We start from the raw sequence: 26,304 nt of genomic DNA on the forward strand, positions 1-26,304 counted from the left end.
TTTTTCTTGTTTAGTGTATCCTACAAATATCACTGTGATAGCAAATAAAAATTTTGAAGCGAGAAGAATTAGCCTCTGATTTACCAATTCTTTGTTTTCTATCTTTGCTTCAAATAATTTGGTGTTTTAGACCAGTGTTTCTCAATTAAGGGTGATTTTGCTGTCCCCTCTGCCACGGACATTTAGCAATGTTAAGAGACATTTTTGGTTGTCACAAGGGATTAGGGGACAGAGACCAGGGATGCTGCTAAACATCCTGCAGTGCACAGGATAGCCCCCTGTAACCAAGAATTGCCCAGCTCCAAATGTCGTCATACCAAGTTGAGAAATTCTGTTTTAGGTGGTATGCTTTGTGGTGAATGGTGAAAAGCGTATAAACCTTATATATAACATGTAACACCAAAATATAAGAGATTAGAAATAGCTATTTCTTTTTTTTTTTTCAGTCAGAATGTCTTTTTTATTCAACAGATGGCTTTTGAGTGCTGTCTATGTGCCAGGCGATAGGAGTTCCAGATATTTTGAAGGCATAAGGTCCCAGTTCTCAAAGAGCTTACATTCTAAAAATAGAGATGATATGTAAACTAAATAATTGCAAAATAATGTGCTAAATTTATAATAGAGCTAAGCAGTAAATAGCTTTGTTTGGGTGCATCAGAGGTGCCTCGACAGAGGAGGTGAAGATTGAGTAGTTGGCAGAAATCCTACTGAAACTTCAACACTCACTCAGATGCTAGTTAGGAAAGGACAGCCCAAGCAGAGGGAACAGCGTGTGAAAAAGCCTGGAAGCTTGTTAAACAGCAAGAAGTGTAAGTAGTTTTTGATGTTGAGATGAGGCTGGAGTTGTAGGTAGAGGCCTGCTTTAGGAGGGCCTTGAAGCCAGGGAGTTTGGAATTTATCCTGAGGGCAGGGGTGTAATACAACTAATACACATTTTACAAAGACCCTTCTGAAGGTTCTGTGCAGGATGGAGATGAGAAACCCTTTGGGAGAGTAGTTTAGCTGACCCAGTAAAACTCACGCAGGTCTGAGATAACATAGAAAGGTCCGATGTCAGCCCGCAGCATCTTCCATGGTAGGGCGAACCTGTAGATAAAGAAGATACAGGATGACGTCCGCATTTTGTCTTGGGGATTTTGTGGGTGGTGGAGCCGTTAAACCAGGATAGAAAATATACGGGAGGAGGCGGAGCAGATTTGGAGAGTGGGTGATAGAAATGGTTTTTTTTTTCAAACATGTTGTTTTTGAGGTGTCTGTGGAACATGTATTTTTTGCCTAGGAGCTTATTGAATACTTGTCTGTTATGATTATTAGGAATGACACAGAAGAAACATTGTGGCCTAGGAGTAAAGAATTCTATTTCTAAATTTGCCAGTGATTGCTCATAAGGCTTTGGAAGTATTACTTAGGTTTTTCATCTGCAATATTTGGAGCCTGCTGATGGAAACATACCTCCTAGGGGAGTTGTTATAAGTGATATTGAGGTAAAGAATAAATAATTGAATATTATAAGGCATTTGAAAAATTGTAGTAGTTAAACATTCTGGGGGCTATAGCAACCGTTTACCGAGATAAAGGGTTATATCCCCAAGTTTGGTTCTCAAGATCACTCATTTTGATGGCCTTTGAACAACATTGGCTGAGTTGCATGAATTGCCTCTGGTGTGTTTTAGATAAAGTTTGTTTTTTATTTTAGACTTTTCATTACTCAAATCTGGTTTTTCCCTTTTTGCATTAGAAGAAAAACTTTGTCTTACTGTTTATGACCAAACCTCTTGTGCTAAATATTGTTTATACTTACGCTACAAAAAAAGTAAGATAAAGGCACTCCCTTAAAAATGTTCACTGAAAATGCATTAGCTAATAAACAGGAAAAGAAAAACTGTTGTAAACTGTTTGCCATTACTGGGTTATTTTAATGTTCTTCATTGAGGCTTCTCTGTCCATCAGCCCTTTGAGCAGGAAGCAGTTTAAGGCTTCTTCTGATTGTTACTACTAACACACTGTAAAGATCTTTTTCCTTTAATCTATTTAGTACAGGATCTATTTAGTACTGGCCTGTGTCCCAGAATACCATCAGAGATAAGGCTATTATCCTTTCATTGAGCATTATCCTGGGAAAGTATTTATAAAATTGAACTCTGTAGCACCTGCCGACCTCCTTTTTTACATGAAGAAAGGGCGGGGATGGAGATTATGTTCCCCGAATTCAGATGGAGCAGTGTGTGTGACCGCACACAAAGTGCTTTAGTTAGGGGCTTTTATATTGTGCAAACGGATCCCATCTTGGACTCTGAAAGAAATCAGTTGACAATTCAGATCAGGAAGTTGATGATCCTGTTGGATGCTCTGCAGTTATTGGCTCAGTTGCTGTTTTTTCGTGGGTAATTCTGTGACAGAACTCCCAGCTATTTCAGGATTAATCTAAAATGTTTGCTTGCCATTGCTGTCATGTTTTCTCTAAAATTGCTATAAATAGAATCTAGTGGCATTATCTTCAACATGAGAAACTAATTTTAGAAGTTAGATATTTAATATTAATGCTTAACTTAAGAAATGTCATTAAAATGGAAAAGAATGATCAAAAACAATGTCAAAAACTTAATTTCCTATTGAGTCTATCTGAAGAAGCTCAAGAAACATGAAGAATAGTGGCTTGCAACTTTCAAGTATTTCTTTAAAAATATTGTACATTGTCAGATCACTTGAATTATCTTTATATAAAATAGATGCTACATTTACTTATGTAAGGATGCTATTAAGGGCTGTATATTTAAACGTTTCGCAAGTTGGTTGCTGTTTTGGGACAACGTGATATAATGCAGCAGATCTGCAGCAAAATTAGAACTGCAGCCTGGGTCTCCTCAGTTAACAAAATCTGTTGTACAACGAACCTCACAGTGTTCTAGTCACTGTTTTACAAAATTAGCAGGTCAGTAAAATAAGACTTATCCAGGATTTGGTGAGCTGTAGCTATCTGGATTTTATATATTATTTAGATTTTTATAGGCCATATAGTTAGAGAAATTGATAGTTGTTTGCATAACTAATCTAGGATTGAATTTAAGCCGTATTTAAACTGTCTGAAAACTGGGAATCTTTTTATCAGTTTACTAATTTTATCAGTTTATTCAGTTTATTTACAGTTAGTGTTTCCTGACTTCTAGATAAGAAACAAGTAATGTGTTATCTGAACGCATATACACTGCATGCAGTAATTTTAAATATTTAGTAATGGAAAGCATGGGAAAGAGATGGCATGTGTAGTTGAGGATGGGTTTTGTAATCAAAGAGATTGAGGGTTTAATCCCACCTCTACTGCTAAGTGACTGTGTCCTCTGGGGCAAGTGATTTACCTTATCTCTTAGCCTCGATTTCTTCCACTGTAAAGTGGGCCTAATAATGCCTGCCTAATAGAGTTATAGTAAATGTCATAATTAATATATATATGGAGCGTGAAGAGAGGCTTACCCCACCAGTGACTTTCTAAGAGTTCCCAGCGTGATGGGAGGAGGGGACAGTTCTCTCACCCGTCCCCAGCCCGCCTCTTGTGATGAGAAACTTGCATGGGGAACAGAACCAGCCTCCAGAATGGGCTGCTCTTGGCCTAACTCTCTGAAGCACTAGGACTGGCAGAAACTCTTGGCTTCTTCAGTAGGAGAATTTTATCATATTTCTTTTCTTCAGTTGTTTGGAGACATCCCTGAATGCAGTTTGGTCAGTTATAATTAAAACTTGACTCTTTAAAAAAAAATATATATACACACACACACACACACACACGTTTATACATACATACATACATCAATAGGTATATGTCATCTTGTATAGGGCCTGAAATATGGCAGACACTCAGTAAGGTGGTTCTAGTATTTACTGTTGTTATTACCCTTAATATTATTAAAATTTGTACCTAAATTACCAGGGAAGAATCATTTTTCAATGATTGAGGACTGATAGTATAGACCAATCAAATTCTTATTAATTCTACAATGTTTGAAAGTTGTATATGTTGAGTTAACATTAACATATAAAATTAAAGTGAATTTGGGGCTGGCCCAGTGGCACAGCGGTTAAGTGCGCATGTTCCGTTTCTCGGCGGCCCGGGGTTCGCCAGTTCAGATCCCGGGTGCGGACATGGCACTGCTTGGCAAAAGTCATGTGGTAGGCGTCCCATGTATAAGGTGGAGGAAGATGGGCATGGATGTTAGCTCAGGGCCAGTCTTCCTCAGCAAAACGAGGAGGTTAGCTCAGGGCTAATCTTCCTCAAAAAAAAAAAAAATTAAAGTGAGTTAGAAAAAGAATTTGTTCCGACTCTGTTCTGTTAGCTAACATAGAGCTTTTCTTTCAACAGGTTCAGCATTATGTACCTACGACCTGAAGCCTTCTGAATATACGACATCTTCAAAAGCTTCTGCTCTTTGCCCCAAACTACCAGTTCCAGCGAGGTAAATTTTATTGTATTTTGCTAGCTTGTGGCTTCTTTTTGTAGGTAAATTTTGAACTGTATGTGTTATTCTGAGAAGAGTCACTGGATGATCCTGTGGCCCAGGTCCAATACTTCTACAACAAAATTTAAAAAGCAGGAATGAAAATGACAACATGTATTTCCTATCTTTAAAAAAACCACACACAAACAACTTTCCTCATTCTCAGATATTTTTAATTTCTTTTGGGGGCTTACTTTTTTTTAAAGTCATGATTTTTGTATATACAAGACCGCTGAATCATTATAAAATCTACAATAAAATTAGAAGCCAAATTTCACAGTCTCCAAAGATTCTTTAAAGTTGATCCTAGTAGTACTTACTGAGATTAATTTTTAATGTACTTTGTAAATTTTAAAAACGTGCCAGTGCTTATTCTCCGTAGTTTCAGGCTGTATCCTTTAGGTACATTTGCTATCATAGGCTGTTTGCCATATCTTATGCAAGGTCTTTTTCAACAAACATTTATTACTAAGTCCCTACTGCTTATAATGGATACAAAGGTGAATCAAGAAATGTTCTTTGTTTGGAAGGATCTCAAGGTAGTTATAAATAAAGCAAATTTTAAAATTATAAATAATTTTTTTAAAAAGGAAATAAATTCTCAAGCATTGTAGAATATATCCTCAGAATTAAGTATAGTGCAGGATTAGGAGCATATCTGATCCTGAGAATCTTATGACACATGTGTGTGACATGAGACAGCTTCGCCAGGAATACTAAATCGAAACCACTGTTATTGTATCTATTACAGCAAGCTAATGGTTAAAATTTTGAGACTCAGGGGCTGGCCCAATGGCCAAGTGGTTGGGTTCACGCACTCTGCTTTGGTGACCCAGGGTTTCGCCAGTTGGGATCCTGGGCGTGTACCTAGCACCACTCATCAGGCCATGCTGAGGCGTTGTCCCACATAGCACAACTAGAAGGACCCACAAGTAAAATATACAACTATGTACTGGGGGGCTTTAGGGAAAAGAAGGAAAAAGAAAACAAAAAGATTGGCGCCTGAGCTAACATCTGTTGCCAATCTTAAAAACAAAAAATTTTGAGACTCATCTTATCTTATGTCTGCTTTCCTTTGGCTTGCTTATGGTGTAACTAGTGCTTTATGAACTTGAATTTGAAATTTTCTGTTGAAAAGCAGACAAAGGATACATCAGTTACTTGGATTTCCAGTACTTCTAGTCTTGTCAAGTTGCTTCTGAAATTAAAATGTAAAGCCTATGGACTTAAAATAAAAGGACCGTTTTAAAAGATACTAAGTAAGAGAGACCTACAAATTTTGGACCCAGAACAGTAGGTAAAGAGACTCCATTCATGGAAATTGAGAATATTAGGGAGGCTGTGACGGTAAAGAAAAGGAGGTCCTTTGAATTGAGACATTGGAGAAAATTTATCAAAATAAAATCAAGAAAAGCGCTGTCCTCTTATCTACTCAACTATTAAAGCCTATTTTTAAATGCATACTTGCTTTTGAGGACAGTCGTTATTTCAAGGCATAAACCTATTATAAAAGGATGACCAGAAAGCCTCGGTGTGAGAAGGAGGTTGATCTGCTCCTGATAATATGGATGGGGCAGGGATGGGGGCCAGTGCATATTGCAAACCCTCCTCCGCCTCTGATCTCTGACTCCACCATGTTGAGGACCGTCTGTTCCTGGTTATTCTGAGTGTTCCAGCCTTGGCTGCACACACACGCACGTCTCACATATGGCATCCTAAGAATATTCACTGGAAGACAAAACCTGGTAGTAGGGGCTTGGGTTTTAGAGATGGACAGACTTGGCTTCTGACAAGGTCATCCCCTAATGTCTCAATAATCCAAGATGCAATGATGAACTGGTACCCTTCTGAAACTGACTGTATACTATGTTTCTGCTGTAGTTAAAGATCCTCATGTTCTACTTATTTTAGTACTTCACAATCTAAGTATCTTACCGCTTTTGTCTGAACTCAGCCTTTTGGAAAGTAAAAGAGAAGAAACAGCTGACAGAAGGAAGGCAAATGAGGACGTTGTAAATATCATAGCTTAGTATTTGGCAAGCAAAGTGAAAGGATCAGAAAACAAGAATAAATTTGTTTTAATAAAAAACTTGGGTCACTCCCCTGTTCCATGCATAGTATTAGATACCACATCTCCAAGAATGAGTAAGATCTAGTCTCTGTCCTTAAGACGCTCTGTCCTTGAGAAAAACAGAGACTGCGTTTTTGGTGACTTTTTTAATACGCACCAAAATACCAGCAGTAGGCAAACCTGTGATGCAGGCAAATGACCCTCAGCATCTTTCCCATCTCTTTTGCTGTTCTCCTAGGAGCACCCTAGTGGGACAGAGAGAGCTGAACTCTGAGTCCAGATAGGCCTGGGGGTGAATTCTGTGTCACCATTTTCTGTTTGTCAGCTTGAGCAAGTCTCTTAACCCCTCCGTAAGCCAAGTTTCCTCATATGTAAAACGAGAATATTAATACCTCTCTCATAGAATTGTTGTAAGAATCAAATAAGATAGTATGTGTCAAATGTCCATCGTTGTGCGTGGCATTTGGCTTAGGGAGTGTTATTTCTCTCCACCTCTAGAGCCTCTCCCTTCCCCCCAGCCTTCTTGCATGCCCAGGCACCTTCTGCAGCTGAAGGCAGTGCCTGTTTTAGAGAAAAGCAGTTGTAGACTAATCTGCATAAAACACTAGCGTCACATGATGGCCAAATGGTTGCTATTCCTAAGGGCTTTTGAATTTTAAAAGCAAATGCCTAGAAAGGGCCTATTTCTCCAAATTCATAACTCTCTATTGGTGACTTTCTAAGCGTGGTAGCAGTAGAGAGACTAGCTAGCCCATATATTTACAATTCTTAAGGGTTTAGGTTCAGCTAGAGAAAACTGCAATACTAGGAACAGATGACACAAATTCAGTTTATTCATCAAACATTTATTTTGGTGTCTCTGGATGACAGAAATGATACTTGGTGTTTCGAAATTATTAATATGATTTGGACTTGAGAAACTAATAGCCAAGAAAAAAAGTTACCTATTTATATCTTTTAAATAAAGGATTCAAGGTAAATTAATTTAAAATTATCTATTGTGTACCAGCTACCATATCAATCTTCTCAGGTGTATTGTCTCATTTAACCCTCACAAAAACCTGTAAGCATATTGTCCCTAATTTATATATGAGGAAATAGAGGATAAGAGAAGTTAAATGAATTAACCAAGGCCACACAACTAATTATTGGAAATCGTAATTTGAATCTAAGATCTTGTAAAGTCTATACCACAGTTAGTTTTAAAAAAAAGAAAAAGAGTACAGGAATGGAAGAAGAGAGAAAAGAAAATGAAGTATATGAAAACTTTGTATTTTGTATGAAAAGAAAATATTGCCATTAGATTCTTGACATTTATTTCCTGCCTTTCCTATGCTATAGAGATATGCTGGAACCCTTTATTATTATTCTTTCTTAAATAAAACATTTAATTAGAGATCATGTGTAATTGTTTATTTATAACCTGAAGTGCTAAAATAATTGTGTGAGCTGTACCCTCCTGTCTTCTCCTATGAAGGCAATATGGATAAGAGATATTAGGGATGGTCGATCATCATCCTTTGAGGGAGCTCATTAACTGGTAGTCTGGACTTAAAGGCACATGGACAATGTGTTTGCCAAGGTAAGACACAATTTTCCTGTGAGTGGCTAATTTTAAAAAATCTTTAGAAGACTCATTATAGATTCATTTTGTTCTTGTTGACTAATGTTTCAATAGTGTGAAACAGCATCAGTTCCTAATGAGATTACATTGACTTCGTAAAGATTCAATATTCTGTGGGCTTCAAAAGGTAGAAAAAACTTACTATAAATAGAATTCTGTACGCTTATCCTCTTAATTAAGAGGCACAAAGTGTGTCATTTAGGTTAGACATTAAAGTAGAAATGATCTCATATACTAGGTTTCAGAAGTATTTTCTGAGAGGTATATGGAATCAGCTAACTCATCTCTTCTTAAGTTTGTTATATTACACGGATTTAAATGGTAGAATACAAGACAAACCATTTCAATGCCTTGATTACTTAGGTTTTTGAATAGGAACATAATTCAAGTATTAAGAACTCACCATGGTTGGTCGAATTGTTTTTGTTAGAGGAAAAGTTGAGAAAAAGGAAGGATGTACAAGGGAAGGTAGTGCTTTATACTTTAAAGCTAAGTATTTAATTTTGTTTTTTACTACTGTGTCTAAATATTCTCTTCTCTTTTATTTGCCTTCTATTTTTGTTATTCCTGACTAGTAAGAGCGGATTTTCACCATTTTGACCACCACGTAGACAGTGTAGTTAATCAGCTTGTGCTAATTTTATAACCTTCAAATTTAAGGCTGTCGGGGATTTTTTTTTTTTTTTTTGACTGACATAGATTGAATTGTAAGGGACTGTTAATATTGTGCTCCAAGTCTTTGAAAGATACTTGTAAAAGTACTCCTTCCAATTGGCCAAGTGTTTATATATGGAGTAAAAATGACTTAAAGGGGTAGAACAGATATTACTCAGCATTTCCTCTTAAATAAAAATGAGGGATTCGAATTTTAATAGTGTAATCCTTCCCTTTTCAAATCATCTGTCCTCATTCTAAGTCTGAAAAGCAGAAAAATACTAAAGGTACTGGGCATGCTGCTCCTATTAATTTAGAATCATTGATCTATGGGTGGGCTCTTTATTTTTTTTATTAACATTATTATTATTATTAAGATCTAAAAAGCCTTCCAGAGGACTTATTCTTGCCCTTTCAACTAACAGATGGAGGAACTGAGAGAGAGAGTGATGGAATGACATGCAGCTGCACAACCTTAGGAGCATGATCTAGGGCTTTTGAAGTGAAGTCCAATTTTTTTTCCTTTATCACAGGCTCCAGTCTCTTTTGGAAATGATATGTATTTCTCTTTGAGTCTAAAAAGACATCAACATAGGCCAGCCCGGTGGCGCAGTGGTTACGTGTGCACATTCCACTTCGGCAGCCCAGGATTCGCCCATTTGGATCCCAGGTGCAGACATGGCACCACTTGGCAAACCATGCTGTGGCAGGTGTCCCACATATAAAGTAGAGGAAGATGGGCACGGATGTTAGCTCAGGGCCAGTCTTCCTCAGCAGAAAAAGAGGAGGATTAGCAGCAGTTGTTAGCTCAGAGCTAATCTTCCTCAAAAAAAAAAAAAAAAAGACATCAACATCCTATTAGGATATGGGAGGTGTAGGTGGAGCCACCTCTGGACAGAGGATAAAGTTCACTTACAGTTCTCTGACAGGAAAGAGGAAACAGGAGAGCAGAGCCGAGAAAATTGATGGATATTAAAAACAAGAAAAAGACATCAATAACCTTAAGGTGGATCTATGTCATGTTCAAGGCTGGAGGCAAGTGAGTTAAACAGAGGCTATATCAGAGATGATAAGGTAATAAATAAAGCAGATATAAAGGTATAGATAATCATAGAGCAGACAGGACTTTAGTTTTGAAGGACAGAGAACCAGGCTTTAGTTAACAATATAGGTAGAAGTCCTTAGACAGGGACATTAGCCTGGTAGGGACAGTATCTAGACATCTTCAGGAGAAAAACAGTTATAGGGTACAACAAAGTTGTCAGTTTAAAGGTTTCTTTCCCAAATCCACCTCCATTGACTTAGGAACTGATAGTTCATCCTATTTGACTCTTTCCTGTAATATTTCTAACTAAATCCATTTCACTTAAAAGTATTCTGTAATTTAATATCTTCTTACATTATTAATGAAACAACTTTTGGTCAAAAAACAATAACTTGCATACCTGTAATTCAAGCATTATTCAGAATGCTCTGGCTTTCCACGATTTCTAATAGAATATCAAATCTTTGGCCTTGACTTTCACTAACACCATCGGGGAGGTATATACAAATACGCCACAGGTCACAAGAGGCAAATTTTTTTAAGTGAACATTCATGTCATATTGTCACATCATCATTTTTGGATACATTTTACTGAAGCATAAGTAAGGTAGGGCTAGATCTTTAAAAGTATATCATCTGTTGTTCCATGAAGTTAAGCAGTGTGGAAAGACTGTTTATTCTTGCTTCCAGTGGTACTCATTTACCAGCACTTAAGAAAGATCAATACACAGTTCACTTACACTCTTATTGTTTCTTGAGGAAAGAAACAAAGATAGTGTTTTGTTTCGGGCCATACAAAGTTGCTTTGCTGAGATTAGGAACCTTGCAATTTGGTGTGCAACCATATAATCTCCCACTGATTCGATCAGAATACAGTGCAAACCAAGAATGAAAACATAACTTGTATCATTCCAGTCAAAAATGTTGTGTTAGAGCTGTGATCGATAGCCCCACAAATAATTCTGAAAATGTGAGATTTGTGTTAGCGATGGCTAAACTTTAAATTAATGCACACGTGAGTGTGTATTCATGCATGGGCACGCCTATGGGCTCTCTTAGGATCCAAACAATCCACACCTAGGGCACGTTCACAGAGCCTTGTTTACACTCTCCCATTGATTAGATGTAGCCCCGGATCTCAGAAGCTACAGTGGAACCATCCTGTAACAAACCAGGTTTATGTCACAGTTCACACACAGCTATGTTCCTTCACTAGTAAAAGCTGCAGTCAGTGTAAGCCTGATATAACTAATTACCTCTTTTGTGGACACAAATAATCTCATAATAATAACATAAAAAACAAAGGAAAATAGCCCAGAATCCTGTGACCCTAACATATCAGAGGGTTTTCATGTTTGTATTTTTTCTGTTCTTATTCTTATGTATATATATCTTTTATACAGAGATGCAATCTTCACATTAGATACAAAGGTTTTTCCCCCTTGTACTATTACGTCCTAAGTGTTTCCATACATTAGTATTTATGGTTATTGTTTTAAATAGCTGCATATTATGCTGTATGTTGATGTTTCAGAGGACTAATTTATATGAGACTTATTAAGCTTGTGCCCCAAATACCTTTTTGAATCTAAGGTTCTGTATGCTGTTCTGCTAGAGGAAACAATCTATTAACGGTGGCACATTTCAAGCAAAAGCGTGTATGCTTTTTATTTGTAAATCGCTTATTTGTTTTCAGTTCAATGAAGTGTATGTTTGTAAGTTTTGTCATCTGCCCCTTGACTGATAGATGTATAGGCTGAGGAGTTCAAGTGTTTGGTTTTGCTTTTTGTAGTTTTGTATGTGTGTACGTGTGTGTATATGTGTGTGTTTCTTTTCAGAGGGGAGGGTAACGTCTTCTGTTGGAATATGCACTCCACCCTCTGTGATAAGGTTGTGGTAAGATTTGCGTCACTCCCCATGGCAGTCATCTTCATAGCATTAAGCTCACAGCTCTTAGCTCCCATACGACGTGTGGAGGGTGGAGTGTATTGCAGTCATATTCACCTTTCATTTGTGTGTTTGATGTGGCATTTATATTAAGTAGGAGTAATTTTTTTTCTGATTTTTTTTTTCTTGTGTCACCAGTGCACCTATTCCATTCTTCCATCGCTGTGCTCCTGTGAACATTTCCTGCTATGCCAAGTTTGCAGAGGCCCTGATCACCTTTGTCAGTGACAATAGTGTCTTACACAGGCTGATTAGTGGAGTAATGACCAGCAAAGAAATTATATTGGGACTTTGCTTGTTATCACTAGGTAATTGTTTTTCTCATTATTAGCTATTGCATAGTACTGCAGTAGAAGACTGTTGTGTCTTTTAACCAAAATATGAATACACTTGGGGATGCTTACAAAATGTTTAACTTCCCGTAGCCAAATAATTGTTTCAGATTATATATAGTTAAAAATCTATACGTATTTAAAAAAAAAAACATACATATATATATATCTGAAACTCATTTCCCTTCTTTTTCTCTCATTGGAGAAAACTGGTGTTTTCCCAAACTTTGGTTACTAAGTCTTTAATAACCTTTAATGTGATAGCAGGAGCCTTCTTTTAATGAATCAACACCCCTTCGTTTTTAGTTATGAATCCAAAAGGCTTATTTGCTTATAACAAGAGGCCACATATTCTCTTATATATATTCATCAAAGAACATAGATTTCTGATAGATTAATTTTGAAATATGTGATTTTTTTTCATTGCTACAGTTCATAGTATGACTGTACTGCTGGAAAAATTAGGAAATCTCCACTTGTTAGCCATTGAGTTTTCTGATCAATAAGTAGATAATATAATCAAATAAAAGTGTTGTTTTTGAGATGTAAATTCCCTGTATTATCCTAGGACTATATGTAGCCATATCAGAATATATAGACCTTTTTAGCTGGGTAGGAACCGAACAATTACTTCATTACATAAGTAAAATCAGTATTTATGCCTGTTAACAACAATTATAGTCACTGAGAAGACTAGCTGTGTTTCCGTCGTGTCATTAGAGAGTGTTTTCTTTGTGCTTAGGTCGTACTTGACTCAACTGAAATAACGCTGTCCATGTGAAAAGCTATTTCTGTGATATTTGAAATGCTCCCATCTGTTTTTGGTTCTTGTACATTTATTGCAAAAGTGAGTAGTTTAGTAATGTTACCTAGTGACAGATCCCAGCCATTTATTTGGCTTTGCTAATGGCCCAAAGAAACTTGACTGTTAGTCTAGTTTTATATAAAAACTATTTGGCTTTTGAAATAGTTGAATACTTTAACCAAGAAAGAAAATCCAAACCTTAAAAATAGTGATAATAATGTTGTTAAGCCATTGGAATTCCATTTTTTATTACAGTGGTTCTCTGTTGAGGCTTAAGATCTTTGTTCTTTTGTCTATGAAATGGGCCTTTAGATAATTAAAGATGAGCAAATTATAATTTCAGAAATGAATTTCCCCATGCAAGGGTTAAACCCTCCCAGTTTCTTTTTTGAGATTTTTCTCTCAAGATTTTAGCACGTTGGAGTTCAGCCTGGGATGGGTAGAAGAGTTGGCTAAATAAGTCAAACTAAGCTTTGCGCCTTTTTGAAGAGCTTCTCAGTCAGGACCCCTGACCTCAGTTGAGTAATGAGGCCACAGGAACTTTGGCCTCAGTAGCCTGCGGGAAATCATTCTATAGGGTCATGTTATCTCTTGGAGTTTAGAGGAAAAACAATCATAAAAAGATAAAATACCATCTAGTTTGTTGACCAACCATCAGAGAACTTGGTCTTGAAATGCATAGATTTACTCAAGGAAGTGTGGCAGCTGATTTAACTGATCTCTGTCTATGTGTGGTAATTTTTCTGGTCACCAACATGACATGTCATTCTCTACACTCTGTGTGTGTCATGTATGTTTGTATGTGAGTTCTGGTGTCTTCCTGTACTGAATCCACAGCAGTCCTGTCCTGTTTTTGAGTCACCATGTGCATTTGCATGTATTCTTTTCTGTCATTTGTTTATAAACCCACAGTTAGGTGCCTTTGGTTTCAAGTGATGCTATTCAAGTGGCACAAGACCCAAAGTCCAAGTGCAAAAGCAGCCAGTTTCCTTTCTTACCTAAATTGGGGTCAAAAACTTGTCAATGGCAACAAATTATTTCCCTAGGAGAAAACGATTGAAAGAGTTTCTCTTTATATTGGCCAGTGTTTTCAAATAATATTCTATGTGTTCTCTATTTATCTTCCCTGCAGTTCTGTCCATGATTTTGATGGTGATAATCAGGTATATATCAAGAGTCCTTGTGTGGATCGTAACAATTCTGGTCATCCTGGGTTCACTTGGTAAGCTGCTTATGGCCTTTGTTTTTTAGTAATTAGGATTGAGAGTTAAAATTTGCTGTTTAACAATCCCTCAATTCAGAACTACTTTAGTTTAAATAATGTTCCTCTTATAAGGCCTGTGAATTCAATTATAAACTGTAAAAGGACTGGTAAGTGGATTATGCTGAGGTTAGTCCACTGTGAGATCACTAATTCAAATAAAATGGCGAGGTCGTTGGCATCTGGAACAAAAGCAAGTGAGATACTTTTTTAAAGGGGCTAACATTTTTCTGTCTGTATCCGTTTTGGAGGAAGAGCCCGAGAGAAAAGAAAGCGATTGAGGCTCTGTTCTGCTTCTTGCTCTTTAATTTTCACTGGATTCTTCCCATGTTCCCTGCCTGGCAAGTGAAGGGAGCCTTTCCTCATCAACTCTTGATTCTCTAAGATTGTCTTTGCCTTACATGTGAATATTGAATTTGTTGCATATAAAATTCTTGAGGTAGAATATGTTCCCTTGTGTCTGTACTTTTTTTCAGAGAACTTGGAGACGAGCCTAAATTTTGTTTCTTGGCCCGTAACCTATCTCACTGACCTAGATGTTTATATAATTTTTTAACTTATCCTTATAATGTAAAATTTTTGTCTACTTGTGAATCTTATCTAAGTTTGCCTGTGATCTCTCTTGGGGAGATCTTTTTCAACTTGAAAAGTTTTCCTTATTTCTGTATTTGATTATTATTTCTCCTCCAATGGTTTTCTTCTTAAGGTCATTATTCATGCTCCTGATATCATCTTCTAAATTATCACTTTAATCCCTGTGCCATTTTGTTTACATTCAGGAAGTACTCTTCAATTTTATCTTCCATATCACTGATTCAGTTTTCTTCACTTCGAGTTCTGTACTTGACTACCTAATTTTGTTATTCCAATTTCATCTTATTTGCAGTTGTTCCTTCTCTCAGCCATCTTTTCATTTCATCTTGTCGCCTTTGTATATAATTCTGTGTTTAGATGGTGTCTTAGTTTGGGCTGCTGTAACAAAGTGCCATAGACTGGATGCCTTATAAACAGCAAACATTTATTTCTCACGGTTCTGGAGGCTGGGAAGTTTAAGCTCAAGGCACCAGCCAATCTGGTGTCTGGTGAGGACCAGCTTCCTGTTTCTGGCCATCTTGTTGCTGTGTCCTCACGTGGCAGAAGTGGCGAGGAGCTCTCTCAGGTCTCTTTTATGAGGGCACTAACCCCATTCATAAGGACCAAACTCCTGTGACCTAATCATCTCCCAAAGGCCCCATCTCCAAGTACCGTCTCACTGGGGATTAGGATTTCAGTATATATCTATGAGTTTTAGGGGGACACAAACATTTAATTCATAACAGACGGATAGTTTTTACTATAAAGCTGCTTATAATAAAAATTGACTTGAATCCCAGCTCTGCCACTTACTAGATGTGTGATATTTGGCATGCTACTTAACTTTCCTAAATTTCAATTTTATCATTTGTAAAGTGAAGTTAGTAATACCCACTTAATAATGTCGTGGTGATTAAATTTGGTCACATCTGTTGCACAGTTCCTGGCAGAAATTTAAATGTTGAATAAACGATGTCTTCACTGTTGTGAACAGTGTCCTTCTTGCTGTCATCATTATTTTCTCATTCTATTTTCCTTGGACTTCAGCCTTTCTCTCATAACTTTTTATTCCTGTTTGTAGAGAATGCATTTTATTGCATTTTTTGAGGATATATTAAACAGTTTTCTAAACAATTTTCTTGTACCGTCAAGATTTCAAAATGGACGAGTTTCCCTTTCTCTCAGATAGTTTTCATAGACTCGTGGTTGTTTTGGTTTGTTTACTCATCTTCAATAGAAGAAAAATTCACGCTCAGCGTTTGCCAACAGTAGAATTGGAATTTCCTTGACACCACTCACTGTTGAGCGCAGATGGAGGGCAGGTTGATTTGCATAGATCTCAGCCCAGTTTCTTATCTCCCAGGTATTTATTTCATCCACCTATGCATATACGTCTCTACTCTGAATCTTCTGTTTCCTTACCATGACCTATAAGGCCTTACAGTAGGATCTGGTCCCCAGCTCCCCATCTGCCCACATCTCTTACCACTTTCCCCCTTGCTCATTGCTGTAGCCACAGTGGCCTCCTCCTTTCTCTCCTATCAGGTATGGTGGTCCCATCTCAGCATCTTAGACCTTCCTATTACCTCTTGCCTAGAAAACTCTTTTCTTGGATGGTTCCATAGATTGCCTTCTCCCTGTCTCTGATTCTTTTGCTCAAATCTCATCTCACCAGTGAGGGCTTGCTAACCTATGTCCGCAGTTTAGTTCTCAGAATCTCTGAACCAGTAATGAAGGAAAAAACTCCCATCACTAGTGCTCACCACTGTCAAGCTATCAAAGATTTCCTACTTTTGGTGGGAAGTCCTCTTTTGATCTTCATTTATTCATTGTACAAATATTTTATCAACTGCATGGCACTGGGGTTACTGTGATGAGTACAAGAGAGAACAGCTGTGCCTTCCTCAGCTGCATTGCTGGTGTTGATGACCCTTACTGGCTTCCTACAGGGTCACCAGCTTAAATAGGCATTGAGGCTCTCTTTGTGACCTGTACCTCTCATGGGTATGGCCGTATGGCTGGCTGTCTCTCCATCTCAGAGTCAATAATAAGTACAGTTGAAGGAAGTTCATTTGATACACTGAATGATTTGTAAGTGCCTAATATGGAAGATGATAGTGGAGTAATTGGAGCTCCCCTTATGCAGGCAAAAAGTTATAGGCACACACCTCCCAGCCAAATGCATTGTCGCTGCATTAGTCCCACGATGATGTGCAGGAAGGGTCCAGAAAATTGAGGATTTATGTTACACATTTTCTTGTGCTCATTATGGCAGAAACAATTCTTTTTTGTCTCCAGGTGGCACAGGTGTACTGTGGTGGCTGTATGCAAAGCAAAGAAGGTCTCCCAAAGAAGCAGTTCTTCCTGAACAGCTTCAGATAGCTGAAGACAATCTTCGGGCTCTCCTCATCTATGCCGTTTCAGCCACAGTGTTCACAGTGAGTGTAGACTGAGGTGTATCTTTCAGGTTCCTGTTTTCACTTACAGGAGATCATTAACGAAGCAGAAACTCACCTTTGGTGTTGCATGCCCAACCCTGATCTCCATTAGACAGGATCTCTGTCCCACAGTGCAGGACACAAAAAAAGTCTGCAGAACGCTCCCCTAATTGATGAGTGCTGTTTGATGCAACGTTTTGTTCTGCACAGCCTGCTTTTTGAGAGAGGATTTTCACCTGGAATATTTACATTATCATTTGCTAGGAAGAACATATTTCTTATTGTCATAAGATAATGTAATTATTTTTTTTAAAACAGTTCTCTTTGCTACAGAAAAGTATGTTGAGAAATAGGCCACCGCATGTCACTCCATTTACTTGTTCACTAATTATTTTCCCGTTTTTTTCCTTTTAAACTTTTAACAGCATTATTTCAAAAATATAGGTGAGCGTTGCTGCCAGGCCACTATACCGTAAAATTACTAGTTAACGTGTGGTTCATCTACACTCATATCTTTGGTTCATCATCTTCTCCTCTCTGAAAAAAATCTCAGTGCCCTTCTCGGAGTAGTCCCAAGCTTTTTATTAAGCATTGGAAACAAAAATAAAGCCACCGTAAAACCATTGGTGTGAAAAGATATTTGTTATTGTACAAATGTTCATTAGTCATCTTTTAAGTACAATTTTCTGTGCCAGATGCCAGGGCGGGGTGAGCGAGGACAGAGGGTGAATCTGGCATGGACCCTGCTCTTTGGGAGCTCTTTGGTCCAGTAAGGGAGATGAGGTACAAATACTTCCTGTACTTTCGTAGTCATGGTATATGGTCTTCTCCTCTGTTTTCAGAGTGACAAGCATGTATCTATTCAAATAAATTAAGAGTCTCATCCTGACTGACAAACAACATGTTTTGATGCATAATGAGTGGAGAAAGGGAAGGCAGAAGAATTTTGGGGTTGAATAAATTGAGAAATCCTTTTATGTTTAGCTTTAAAGGACATTTTCAATATACAGTTGAAAATGATAAGTGTTGTAAGAGAGATACAGACTGACAAAGTATTATTGGGATTCAGAGAATGCACTTCCTCATTTTGGAATGAAGGGTTATGTTAAAAATTTCCACCATTGTTTCGTTTCTGTTTTCACTGCTTGAAACAGTAACTGGAGCCGTTCCCTCCGTTCTCTCCATACAGGTTATCTTGTTCCTGATAATGTTGGTTATGCGCAAACGTGTTGCTCTCACCATCGCCTTGTTCCATGTGGCTGGCAAGGTCTTCATTCACTTGCCACTGCTAGTCTTCCAACCCTTTTGGACTTTCTTTGCTCTTGTCCTATTTTGGGTGTACTGGATCATGACACTTCTTTTTCTTGGTACTACTGGTAAGAAGACATGTTGCTTCTTTTTCTTAGTGATGAATCTGATTTGCATTAAAATATTTTAAAACATCAGAGAGCTATAATCTTAAGACATTTATTGACTAAGGTCTCATAACTAACAGTGGTTATGGCTCTTCAATAACTCGTTCCCTATTCATGATTTTTAGACCATCCTAGCAAAGTGGGTCTCAACCAGGTACGGCCTGAACTTGCATCCAATTTTGAGATGGTCATGGATTTGAAGTAAATTCCTGTACTGACTTAGACATTTGGATTTATTCTAAAATGAACTAATGAGTACAGTGCTACTCTGGAGTTTCCTCAAACCCCAGTTACAGCCCAACAGCTTGCTTCCTTGGGATTTTCTAGTTTGGAAATGACCTGAGCCTAGGTAGAGCTCCTAGTGATGATACAGTTCACAGTTAGACTCTCAGAATTGCTAGTAGCCATACTTAATGTCAAGGTTTATGCCTAAATGGAATTAATTGTGAGGAGTGGTGTAAGGATTATAAGCTTGTATGTAACTTCTCTGGCCATTCAGGACACATTCAGCAATTGAATGTAATATTAATTTTCTGTACTTTGCTAATAATTTAGATCTATATTTATTGGACAAGTAATAGCCCTGAAAAAAAAAAAGTTTGAAAATTCATGCCTAAACCAAATAATTGATAATGTAATGGTAACTGCAATCAAATAATTAAACCAAATTAAACCAAATAATTGATAATGTAAGAACTATATTCAAATAGGGCAACTTTCAAAAGCTATATATGATGCCTTTGGGGAAAACAAAATGCTTAATTGTACAATGTTTGGCTTCCCAACTTTTCAAGTGATAATTATTTTTCTGCCTTAATGAAATAGCATTGTGATCATAAAGCTTGTGGTTTGGGGAAATTAATCTCTCACATTTAATAGCCATTCTTTCTTGGTTTATACTTTATGTGCTTCTTCTTTGCTCCCTTGACATTTTCCTAGGCAGCGCTGTTCAGAATGACCAAGGCTTCGTGGAGTTCCGAGTTTCTGGGCCACTGCAGTACATGTGGTGGTACCATGTGGTGGGCCTGATTTGGATCAGCGAATTTATTCTAGCGTGTCAGCAGATGACTGTGGCGGGAGCTGTGGTAACATACTACTTTACTAGGTGAGGATTTATACCTGTCAGAAAACTTAAGATCATCTAAGTGATTGTGTATGAAGGAAATGGAACTGAGGCTGGTAAGAGTTTCATTTCTTTAAAAAGTAATTGGAAGTGAATATGACAAAACGTTACAGTTGATGATTCTGGGAGGTAGGAAAATGAGAAGTTATTTTATACTTGTTTGTAACTTTCTCAAAAAATCAATCAGAACAGCAGGTCATGCCATGACTTAAATTACCTTTAGCAGAAGACTAAATCTTGTAGTGGTATCTTATGTAGTTTTGCATTATATAAAAGTCCATCAAAGGATAACAAACCTTTTAAATTTGTTTGTATGAGAACAGGTGCTGTGACTCGCTTTCCTGACTTCAGAGCTGATATAAGCTGTAGGCCTTATGGTTTTCTCTTATAATGAGGTGCCAGAGCTACACTGAGCATCTTTTTAAGTTCCATTTTCTGATTGTGCAATTAACTCCATAAGCATTTCTTAATAAGAGCTTTCAAAGCACGGTTTTATTTGACTTGAAGTATTAGGGCATAAGAACCCCATGAAACTACCATAGAGAAAGAAAACGCTGATTTTATATCGTACATCTGTTGTATATACTTTGCCATTTTGTCATAAAGCTAGAATAAGAAAAGTGAACTAAGTTTTCAATGCATTGGACTCTAAACCATTCCTGTGTTTCCATCCTGGGCTAGCCTTTGTTTTAACTGTCTTTTTGGTTATTTTTAAAACAGGGATAAAAGGAATTTGCCATTTACACCTATTTTGGCATCAGTGAATCGCCTTATTCGTTACCACCTTGGTACTGTGGCCAAAGGATCGTTCATTATCACGTTAGTCAAAATTCCACGGATGATCCTTATGTACATTCACAGTCAGCTCAAAGGAAAGGTAAGGAGAAAATGCTTCTCTGGACTTTCGTGGGCATGTTCCAGACCTCAGTTCTCCATGTAGTAAAGCTCCCAACAATGTTAAGTCCACAGTTATGAACGTTTTCTTCAGAGTCTTTGCAAAGTGGAATCCTGTCCTCCCCCTTATCTCCCACTCTTGTGCTCCACATGCTCTGGCAAAATCCATCTAGTCGCTGGTTTCCCAAAGTGTCCTGTGCTTCTCTTCCTCTGTGTTGACTCACCTTCCTCCTTGGAACCTCTTCCCTGTCCTTGACTGTGGAAATAACACACATTTCAACATAGCTTAACTCAAGTGCCACCACTTCCTAGAAACCTTCCCTGGTTCCTCCCATCTCCCAAATGATGTCGTCTCTCTCTGTTCTCCACTCTCACAGCACTGGTATCTGTATCATGTTCTGATTCTACCTCGTTTAATGTTTAGCTTTTTTTTCTTGCTGATCTTATATACCTAACTGTATCTTATATGCAGTAGGTACTAAGTAAATGTTGAATTGATTAAAAATAATGCAGCCATTACATTTTGAAGGAAAAAGGGTAGGTGTGGAGGCTTTGAAACATAAGTTGTGATTTTTAAAATTTTAATTTATTTGTCTAACATTTGGAATATTCTATATGATGGTTTGATTCTTTGGTTTTTAATTCTTTCAATTTTTCGCCCTTTCCAGGAAAATGCTTGTGCTCGATGTGTGCTGAAATCTTGCATTTGTTGCCTTTGGTGTCTTGAAAAGTGCCTAAATTATTTAAATCAGGTAAAATGTTTTAAAAATAAATCTAGCATTCACTTTCAAAGATACATTCACTGTTTCCTCTTCCAAGTTAAAATAATTGAGCTTAACTGAAAGATGTTACGTTTTTCTTACGGTGTTGTACATTGTGTATATCTGTTTCAGTCATGTTTTTAAAAGTAACATATGTTCTTACCAAGGTTCATTGTTAATTAATTGTAATATATGGATAAAATGTCATTAGAGTTCATCTTTCAGGAAAGACATTTATCTCTTAATTCATCTTTGATTTTCTCTAAGAATCTGTCTACTCTAGCCACAGTTCTTTAATTCTTTTATAGTGAAAAGCGCTTGTGACACTTACTCCTTTTTGCAGCTGTCTACTATTGTTAAAAACTAGTGTGCTCTCTATGCTGATCCTTTTTTTTGTTTTCGCCAAACTGCCGAAGAGTATGGTACTGGCCTGGGAAATGTTATCAAAGGAAGTGCCATGTCTAAGGTCAAATGGAGAAATTGATATTTATGGGATAACGGTTCTTAGGGGTTGGGTTGGGTCTCTGTCTTTCTGTATCTGAGCATGTAGGACTCCCTATGAAGCACTCTATTTTTTCTTCTTCTTTTTTTTTTTTTTTTACTACTTTTCTCCATTCCCTAAAAATCAATTCTAATGTACTGATGCCCTCATCTAATAGACCAGAGATAAAAATTGACTTTCTGACCATTTACCTCTAAGTGTTTGAAGAGCAGCATTGCACTTTCCATTCACTTGGGGATAGTCAAAGGATGACAGTCTTGTGGCCATGGTGTTGCGCGTGCCTGGAGTTTGCTTTATTTTAGTTCTATGGTTAATATGAAAAAGTAGGTATGACATTTCATTGGCAAAATACATTCTTGTAGATCATAATACTCTATGGATGTAAAGTGTTTGGAGGTCATTATTAAAATAATTAGTAAGAGCCATAGCAATCTGAAAAATTATGTTCTTTAAAATTTGGTTTGGGACCAAGTTATGCTTATCAAAAAGTTGATGGATGCACTAAAGATTATCATCATGACATTTTGTACCCATCACTAAATAGGTTATCTTCAGAGAGATATGCTAAACCCAGCTCTCTATTCTCAGTTCCTACCACCTTCCCATGGGCACCTTTTGCTCTCTCAGTTTCCTTAATGTACCTGGAAAGACTTCCTTCCAACGCTTGACTGACTCCTACTGATCCTTAATGATTCCGCCTGAGCATCAACTCCAAGAAGCCTTCCCTCATTACCCTAGCCTCTCCACTGACCTTTTATACCACTGTGAGGACACTAAGAACACTATATGAAAATGGTCTATTTACTTCTTTATCTCCACCTTTAGACTTTCAGCTCCTTAAAGACAGGGATCTTATCTTATTTTTGTCTCTCCACAAACCGTCACAGTGCCTGGTCCACTGTAAGTGGTCTCTAAATGTTTTCTGAATCAGTTATTAATCAGTGAATATTTGGATTAAAAAAGACTAATAGGGTGATATAAAACGAAAAAAGAGTCTCAAAAGGGAGATGTGCAGTTATACTGAAGGAATAAAACAAATCACATGATGTCAAGATGGTCGGTAACCAGGGAAAAAATCCGAAGTTTTCGGCTCCTCCCAAGCTAAACATTAGTCCACGACTTAGCACAGATGGTTCTGAGATGTATATGCAAACTGCACGTTGGTCTTTCTTGTACAGGTCTTTGCCATTTTGGATCTTCACTAGGTAGGCATATGTTTGAAGATTCAAGGGAAGCATTCAAATAGTAATAAATCAAATATGTGAGCGAAGGTTTAGAGTGATTCTGAACTAATACTTAGGAGTTCTCTTTGGGAACATGAAGTGCTGCGATGTGGGGACTCATGGCCAGCGGTGCTTCGTGTCATCATGCTGAAGACATCAGAAAACTTCCTGCCATGACGGGTTAAGCATAAGAATCGGTTGCCAGTGGAATTCTTTTAACCCTTGTTCCTGTGGAATGTGTCAGAGCTGGGTGGGCACCCATCTGTTTGAAGTCTTTCAGTGGTGGGGATCATGGCAGCACTGTATAGATGAGCTCCAGAACTTTTCTAAAATTCAAAAACAACAGTAGCCTATAGGGTATGATGTGCCTGAAGGCCACCGTTGTCGGTGCTGTCACACATTCAGTGGTTCTGAGCTTCGTGCTCTGCTGGAGATCAAGCCATAGCTGGCGCCAGGACAACAGAGTCGGCTCACACCTTTCATTTCATCTCTGTTGCTCATTGCTTTCTGAAAATAAAGTTCCTTTTTTCCACACACATAGGATTGAGCCCACGCTTTTACAGCCTTGTTGGAGAAGGTGCAATGGATAATTGGGGGATGTACAGTGGAAAGAGCCAGATGTTGAAGATGTGTTTCAATCCCAACAGTGTAACTGTTTGGCAAGTCAGTGACACCTCCGAGTCGCAGTTTCCTTCTTCAGAAAGTGGAGAGAAATATTCCTTTCCTCATAGGCTTTAGGTCGGGATGAAATATAGTGCAGATAAATCAGCTCTTTCAGCGCCTGACTCTTGGTAGGGACCTAGTAAGTGTTGTTATTGCTCTTCCCCCCTCGCCCCTATTTTATTGTTTTATAAAGAACTCCCAATGTTTTACTTTCAGATAAGAGAGCTATGGCAAAGATAATCCACAAGGTAGTTCTAAAGATGTAACTATTTTCTCTAAAAATAAGTGTAATATAAAATACTGAAGAGTTTGGAAAACCAGGACAAGAACAAAACATCACCCATAATCTCACCATGCTAACATAACAGTTACTTTCCTTAAAATACTTATTATTAGCTTGGAGAAAAAGTTTGTAATATTTTACTTCAATGTAGTAAAGTCTGATAGTCTATAGAGCTCATCTGTAAAATGGGGATCATGATAGTGTTGTGGTGCCCATTACCGTGAGGATGAAGAGAGTGTCTGCAGTGCTCTGAGCATGTGCGTAGACACAGCGAGTCCTCAGTGCGTGGCAACTCTTATCCTATAGTATCGTCCACGGTTTCTTACATTTTTTAATGCGCAGTGGTGTTTATTTTCCTCTTGTCAGGTCTTTCAAACTTATCTTCTCTAGTTTCTTAGCTGGCTTTTATGCTTACAAAGGTTTTCCTCACCTCAAGATCCAATAATTCTACAGTCCGTTAGAGGTTTACTTTTTGTTAAATACTTAACTCTTTTGTTTGTCTGGCATTTAATCAGTTGTCCCAGGACCAGTTAGTGAGTAGTGTGTTCTTTCTTCTGCTGTGAAATGTAATTTAATCATGTACTAATTCTTATATGTCATGCTTCAGTCTGTCTCAGGACTTTCTCTGCTGTCCCATTCATCTGTCTATTTTTATACCAGTACTGCAAGATTTCGTTATTATAGCTTCATTATATATCTCAAATATCTTATGAGACAAATCCTTCTCATTCTTAGTTTTCAAAGATTTCTTGTCTGATCACCTGTTTACTCTCTGAAATTACGTTTAGAGTATTCAATGGAGTATAGCGAAATAATAATGCTAATTATAAAGCCAACTAACATTTATCCAGCACTTACCATGGACCAGCCAGGCACAGTGGCTCCCACTTTACATGCAAATCTCTCATTTAGAGTTCTGTTATGTCTAGTACTCTTTGCAAATGGTTAGTAATGAGTTAATGTCCCTTTGCATCATTTTTTTTCTCCTGTCCTTTCTTTTGCTGTCACTTCTAAGATCAGCATGCAACCTGAAGTGAAAGCCTTTGAGTAGGGTTAGACAGCGCAACCCCTGCCCTCTGTTCCATCACTCCTGTAAAGGAGTGCAGCAGGCAGGGTCCAAGGCCACAGAGAGGGGCAGAGACTGGGACTGGAGATCTCACATTCTATCCGAAGAGGGCAGTCACTGCTTAGCTCTAGTACGTTGTTGCCGTGTGAGAATTTAGAGGTGGTTTCTAACTCTTCCAATTTGCCAAGAGAAGCCAGAATTCTGGATGTTTGCATTTTATCACCTGCTGTTAAAATGTTGACAGCTAATAAAAAAAAAACAACAGCTCTGGGTCAGCCAGAGCAAATAGGTCTTGGGGCCACACAATGTCAGTTATCCATGGGCCACCAGTTTGTTGTCACTACTCGAGAGAATTTAGAGGATAATAGTAGAAAAGAGTGTTGATAGGGAGGTAGAGTAAGCCAGAGTCATTTTGCAGCACAATATGAAATTCCATAACCAAAACCAGGCTCCAAGACCAAATGGCATGGAAAGTACAGCTGGCTTCAAAAAAGAGCTTTAGATTTTTAAAATAAGCCATTAACTATTTATTTCATAGGTGCTAGAATTTTGTAAATAGAGTGAACTGTGAACTGCTCTTTGTTTCTGCAGGTGCTTATCTTAATGTGACGTGAAGGTGATTGTACATCTAATCTAACAGATAGAATTCACTTTAAGTAGAGAGATTGTTACAACTAGAATCTGTTTCTTTTGGTCACTAGATTACTCAGACCTTGGGGTTTTTTGTTTTTGTTGGTGCCGTGGAGTGGATTCTGACTCCTAGCAACCCTGTGTAATGCTCTGCTGCTATTCATAGGGTTTTCATGGCCAGTTTTTTCAGAAGTGGATGGCCATGTCCTTCCTAGTCCGTCTTAGTCTGAAAGCTCCACTGAAACCTGTCCACCATGGGTGACCCTGCTGGTGTTTGAAATCCTGGTGGCATAGTTTTCAGCTCATAGCAACAGGCAGCTGCCAACAGACAGGCGGTGTGGTTCCCTGACGGGGAAACAAACCAAGGCCGTGGCAATGAGAGCACCAGATCTTAACCACTAGACCACCAGAGCTGGCTAGGCCTTGGTTTACTTTGACACTATTTGGAAATAGTATGTTTGATACTGGAGGGTATCTGCTCTGCAGCTGATAAGCTCTTATTAT

At 37.9% G+C, this 26,304-nt stretch overlaps 1 protein-coding gene across 3 annotated transcripts in view; it reads left to right on the plus strand.

Annotated features, from left to right (window-relative positions):
* Positions 1-26,304, plus strand: part of SLC44A1 (solute carrier family 44 member 1) — a 178,813-nt gene that overhangs the window by 92,363 nt on the left and 60,146 nt on the right. For all 3 annotated transcript variants that reach the window (XM_046675582.1, XM_046675573.1, XM_046675567.1), the window contains exons 6-13: positions 4,355-4,448; positions 11,970-12,139; positions 14,101-14,190; positions 17,101-17,240; positions 18,430-18,616; positions 19,595-19,760; positions 20,499-20,655; positions 21,341-21,424. In XM_046675582.1, coding sequence (XP_046531538.1) covers positions 4,355-4,448; positions 11,970-12,139; positions 14,101-14,190; positions 17,101-17,240; positions 18,430-18,616; positions 19,595-19,760; positions 20,499-20,655; positions 21,341-21,424 — 1,088 coding nt within the window. The remainder of the gene's footprint in view (positions 1-4,354; positions 4,449-11,969; positions 12,140-14,100; positions 14,191-17,100; positions 17,241-18,429; positions 18,617-19,594; positions 19,761-20,498; positions 20,656-21,340; positions 21,425-26,304) is intronic.

Source organism: Equus quagga, chromosome 1 (assembly GCF_021613505.1).
Source record: "Equus quagga isolate Etosha38 chromosome 1, UCLA_HA_Equagga_1.0, whole genome shotgun sequence".
In the NCBI taxonomy this organism is placed as follows: Eukaryota; Metazoa; Chordata; class Mammalia; order Perissodactyla; family Equidae; genus Equus; species Equus quagga.